This window comes from Sebastes fasciatus, chromosome 6 (assembly GCF_043250625.1).
Source record: "Sebastes fasciatus isolate fSebFas1 chromosome 6, fSebFas1.pri, whole genome shotgun sequence".
Classification (NCBI taxonomy): Eukaryota; Metazoa; Chordata; class Actinopteri; order Perciformes; family Sebastidae; genus Sebastes; species Sebastes fasciatus.
The window spans coordinates 11,847,209-11,852,848 of NC_133800.1; the positions used below are offsets into that span (position 1 = coordinate 11,847,209).

At 40.0% G+C, this 5,640-nt stretch overlaps 1 protein-coding gene across 1 annotated transcript in view; it reads left to right on the forward strand.

The window, feature by feature from the left end:
- The window catches only part of hsd17b3 (hydroxysteroid (17-beta) dehydrogenase 3), a 9,161-nt gene continuing 3,521 nt past the window's right edge, over nt 1-5,640 (forward strand). The window contains exons 1-9 of the mRNA XM_074637651.1: nt 1-266; nt 2,786-2,832; nt 3,104-3,179; nt 3,271-3,378; nt 3,524-3,591; nt 4,995-5,039; nt 5,316-5,350; nt 5,473-5,554; nt 5,627-5,640. The exon at nt 5,627-5,640 is cut by the window's right edge and continues 52 nt beyond it. Of these exons, the coding sequence (XP_074493752.1) occupies nt 116-266; nt 2,786-2,832; nt 3,104-3,179; nt 3,271-3,378; nt 3,524-3,591; nt 4,995-5,039; nt 5,316-5,350; nt 5,473-5,554; nt 5,627-5,640 (626 nt within the window). The 5' untranslated portion in view covers nt 1-115. The remainder of the gene's footprint in view (nt 267-2,785; nt 2,833-3,103; nt 3,180-3,270; nt 3,379-3,523; nt 3,592-4,994; nt 5,040-5,315; nt 5,351-5,472; nt 5,555-5,626) is intronic.

Sequence of the window (5,640 nt, forward strand, 5' to 3'; positions counted from 1 at the left end):
CTTTCTGTCCTGCTTTTTATAAGTGAACCACTGAACTAAAAAGCAGAGCAGACACAAACATAGAAAGGCTTAAAACCAGGGTTGTTGTTGTTGTTGTTGTTGTGCCGGACAAGCAATGGATTTAATGGAAATGTGTTTCATCGCTCTTGGTGCTGCAGTTATTGTCTGCTATGGAGTGAAATTGCTGCTCTTCAGTAGGATGTTTTTTCCAAAAAGGTGGTTTCCACTGTCGAAGTCTTTTTTCACCTCTATGGGAGAGTGGGCAGGTGAGCTGTGTGTGCACGCATGTGTGTGTATGGTGTGTGTGTGTGTGTGTTTGTGCATGTACTGTAATGTATGTCTGACCTACAGTAGGTCATACTGTGGAAAAATAAATGCTAGGACTTTGATGAACGGGACAATGAGCATCAGGACTATTTAGATGTCAAGTAACCACTTAATCTGTTTTGTTAATTTGTGTATTTTCATGTGCAATTATTATGGTGAAAGTACAGTACTATGCATGAAATTGCAGGGTTAAAACGTGCCTGTGCATGCAAAAAGAAATTTGGCGATAAAAGTAAAAGAAAAAGGAGAGTTCAGTTCTAGACTTGTTTCAACTTTTCACCGTTACACAAGATTACACTTGTGAGGCAAGTGGCAAGTTCTGACTTTCCCTTAGTGGTCACGTGGCACACCTATGGATTGGCTGCTTACCGCTGAGATCTTATCAATGTTATTCATCTACAAAACATATTGATGGTCTGAAATGTTCACTGCCAATGTGGTTATAGTTAAATAATAGTAATTGTATGGCAAAGGAGGCAAATTGGTGTCACTTGTGTCAAGAAAATCAAGAACAATCCCAGAAGACAATACTAACAAGAGTATAAACTGTCCTGCTTTATTAGATTATTTTGCAATGAAGTGCCTTGTTGACAGCGGAGATTAAGGATGATGAAAAGTACTTACTACTTTTTCCAGCAGGTGCAGGGAATCAAACTTGTAAGCATCCTATTACTGTAACTCGAGGACAGTGTCAGTGCATTCTAATCACACCGAAACATTCCTCTGCAGGTCCCAGAGCAGTCTCATCGAATTACGAGGATTTTCTTTGGCATCTTCTGAAGAGGTTATTCAGTCTCCCACAGTGCTTAAAGAAAACCTAATAAAAAGACACAGAATACAGGGCTGATCTCTCCTTTCTTTATAAAGCCCACTTTCATTCCATTCCAGCACAGAGGAAACAGAACAGTATGTCCTGGGCCGTAGAAACCCTGTCCCTCTGTATTAATCTGAGACCACATTAGCATGACTTTGTGTCTCCTGCAGGGTTGAGTCTTTTCAATTTCAAGTGGCCTAAGATGGATTGTATGGTGCATGGGTCAACTGAAGACAGCATACAGTATATATGAAATTAATGTTTATTTCTGGGTGGGTCTTTGCCTTTTGGTTATTTCATCTCCTGTAGAAACGGTTGCCGCCGCTTGAGTGACGTTATCTATAAGGTCAGGAGCAGTGGGGGACTGACACTGTCCTAGGGGCAGGGGTGAAAAAATAAAAAGGCCACCAGCTGCATGTGGTGGTGAGGCACCAGAAAGTTTTCTAGCATGTTCTGCAGCCTAATGTTTTGTTCACATTACAAGCAACAAAAGCTACAGAACGGCCAAGCGGGGCCAGTTACATTGTGCACTTGAGCGCTCGTTGACGTATTATGTCGCTAGTAGCATTGGGATCCGTTTATAGCTTCATTCAGCAATTCTGTTAAAGCTTCAGTAGTCAGAATTCTTTGGCATCATTGGACAAAAAATCCATAGTAACCTTTCAGCATATTGTAATTCAAGTGTTCTGAGAGAAAACTGGACTTCTGAACCTCCTCATGGCTCTGTTTTCAGGCTTAAAAAAATCTAGCCTGTGACTTTGGCCAATTACAGGAGAGAGCGTTCCTATTGGCTGTGCTTCGGCTGGTGGGCGGTGCTTGGTATTTCCTCCACAGATCTCAACATGGTTGCCGGGTCACAAACGTTCTCATTTTACAGCTAAACAGTACGCTACAAGATGTTTCTGAAAACATTTGAGGAGAGAAATAGGCATTACAGTAACAGAATATTGATTCACATTTGATCAGCGCTGCCTAGTTTGACCGTTTGGTTGGAGTTTGCGAGTGATTGACAGCCGTCTCTCATTGAGGGCAGCTGGACGGCAGACTCCAGATCAGCTCTGACTGGTTGTTTTCCTCCGGTCTGTGAAATCCTGCAGATGCCATTAGGAGCACCGGAGGACACAGAGGCACATGATTTTTTTCAGATTACCTGTCTCATGCACTACTGTCAGGATATAGTGACCGTTTTATAAAAACAACTTTTTGAAATTATATTTGCTCTATTTCTACCCACTGCAGCTTTAAATTATTCCAAAATCCCAATCCTGGAAAACCAGGCTTTGTTTACTATTGATGCCCAATATCTAATGTCTGAACATGAGTGAGGAAATGAGCCTGTTATCTCTGTGATCTGGGTCAGGAGGAGATAGGAGAGCCGTGAACACTCAGAAACAAGCCGTTCCTGTTGGTTCTCGGAAACTCTTTATCAGAACTGGGGAACATGCTGTATTAGTACAGTGTGTTAGAACAGGATAGGTCAGGTATATAGTGTAAACGAATACCAACACGAACACAATCCTGAGATTTGTATGATAGCAGAGGAAGAGAGACGGTGTATTGCGCAGCTCTGAGTCACTGTGCCCCTGGTGTTAAAAATGGAAACTGCAGAAGAATATGACACTAATCCCTGCATCCCTGTTTCAGTGGTGACTGGTGCTTCAGAGGGAATAGGAAGAGCATATGCATTTGCGGTAAGTTATTGTTTAAATAGCACTCCTTGTGTTAGATAAAGATTTTTAAAAACTGCTATACATGATGCCTTTTTATGTGTAGCATTTTTTAACTTATGTTTATTCTCAGACCAGGGCAACAAATACTGTACTGTTTATTTCCTGCCCAGCTCATTGTGCAGATTAAAATATGTATGCTTTTTATTTGATGCACATCTGCTAATTCTTGTTGGCAATTTGTAATTTTTTTTATTTTTCCTACCGCCCACTGCTGCACTATTGCTTCCCTCAGCTGGCTGAGCAAGGAATGAACGTGGTAATCATGAGTAGAACTAAAGGAATACTGGACCAGGTGGCCAAGGACATAGGTAAAAACTTGCTTTCTGCCTACTTTTAAAACCTGAATTACATCCACAGATATGCTGTTTTTCATATTGTTAACATTTTAATTTTTCTTAGGTGTCACCACAGGGCAGAAGGTGAAAGTGATGGTAACAGACTTCACCAAGGACAACATCTTCAGTGAAATTGAGGATCAGCTCAGGGACCTCAACATTGGGGTTTTAGGTTGGACTTCTTTTATAATTCCATGTAATGATTGAAACATTAATTGCTTCCACGGTTACCAAAAACCAGAAAAAGGTCATTATTTCAGATAGTAATACTGATTTTCTTCCCCCCTTTGAAACCGGATCTTTTTTTCCTATCCCAGTCAATAATGTAGGCATTCTGCCCAGCTTCGTCCCCTGCAAATTCCTTGAGTCTGCAGATCTGGACCAGGTCAGTGGTGCCTCAGTAGTTTTATTAGGTGCCCTGTGGAGTTCTCGTGTACTGTAAACAAACACAATTCATATTTACAGTCAGTGTTGCATTGCATGTCTCCTTGAGCTCTAACAGATGTGTTGAATGAATCTTCCCCATAAAACATTTTAAAGTATTTTCCAAATGCTCTTCTTCCCTTTGCATTACCAATAAACTACTTTTAGTGGTCATAAGTTTCACATCATCTACTCAACCAAGTGTTGATCCTCATCAAACATTTCCCTTAACTTTTTAGGAAGTTAAAACTTCAGTAGGCAAAAAAAATTTGGCATCATTGGACAAAATTTCCATGATAACCTTTCAATTTGAATTTTTAATTCAAGTGTTCTGAGAGAATACTATACTTTTGCACCTCCTCATGGCTCTGTTTTCAGGCTTTAAAAAATTTAGCCCGTGACGGGAGACTTTGGCCAATCACAGGGCATTTCAGAGAGAGAGCGTTCCTATTGGCTGTACTCCGGATGGTGGGCGGTGCTTGGTATTTCCTCAACTGATCTCAACATGGCTGCCGGGTCACAAACTTTCAGATTTTTGCAATATAAAAAAATAAATAGACATTACAGTAACAGAATATTGATTCATATTTAATCAGTGCTGCCTAGTTTGACCGTTTCGCGAGTGATTGACAGCTGGCTCTCATAGACGGCAGCTGGACGGCAGACTCCAGATCAGCTCTGACTGGTTACCGGTCTGTGAAATCTTGCAGATGCGCACCGGAGGATACCGGAGGACACAGAGGCATATGATTTTTTTCAGATTACCTGTCTCATGCACTATTGCCAGGATATTCAAGATTCAAGATTCAAGAAGTTTATTGTCACGCCGGTTATACAAGTACAATCGTGTGAAATGCTTTTTGCTGGGAAGCTCCATTAAAAAGTTATATTACAATTATAAAAGGAAGTACTTTGTACAAGGCATATTAAGAAAATATACAGTATATACAGTATATACAGTATAAGATATATGATTGAGGTATTGCACTTGTTTATTGCACTTTTTGTGTGAGAAAGTGTCGTATGAATTATCTATTTAAAAGTCTTATGGCCTGGGGGAAAAAACTGTTCCTCAGTCTGCTGGTGAGAGTCCTGGGGGTCCTGTATCTTCTACCAGAGGGCAGGGGGGAGAACAGGCTGTTGTGGGGGTGTGTGTTGTTCCACAGACACCAAAGGATATAGTGACCTTTTTATAAAATTAACTTTTTTTTAATCATATTTGCTCCATTTCTACCCACTGCAGCTTTAAGGAACCCAATTTTGTTTTTTTGTTTTTTTTAAATCTTAACTGTATCCACCCCTTGATATTTCCTTTCCCTTGATTATAATTACATACATCTTACACATGTTTATTTATGCTTTCAGACAATCACAAAGGTGATAAACTGCAATGTGAAAACCGTGGCCAAGGTAAGAGTGTGTATTTTACTTTTTTTGTTCTCAAACAAATGAACAATTTTAAAACAGTTCTTGGACAGTTTTATTAACAACGTTTCGGTCCTCTGACTTTTATCGAGACAATAAAATCAAATAGACAATAGTTCACATAGTTTTTGTATATATGAACTTTGCCTGATGAACGTCTGAGGACCGAAATGAGTACAAGTGATGGACCATGAGTGTGATTTCTTTCTGTCAACCCTTACATTTGTTTCAAATCTGGTTTCATATTCTTTTTTTCTCCAGATGTGCAAAATAATCCTTCCAGGCATGGAGAACAGGTTTTTCTTTCCATGTTTTCTTCAGTAGATGTAATGTGTAATATGATAAAATTCTAACATGCTGATCAACATTGAGTTTCTGGCCACAAATGTAAGACCCCACTTTTTTTTTGTTTCTACAGGGGAAAAGGGGTGATTGTGAATATTTCATCTGGAGTTGCCTCTATTCCATTCCCCCTGTACAGCCTGTATGCTGCCTCTAAGGTAAGTACAGCATCACCAGTACACCTCCAGTTTCTCTAAATCATGTATGATCACTCATGCTCCTTCCTATAGGTGTTTGTTGAACG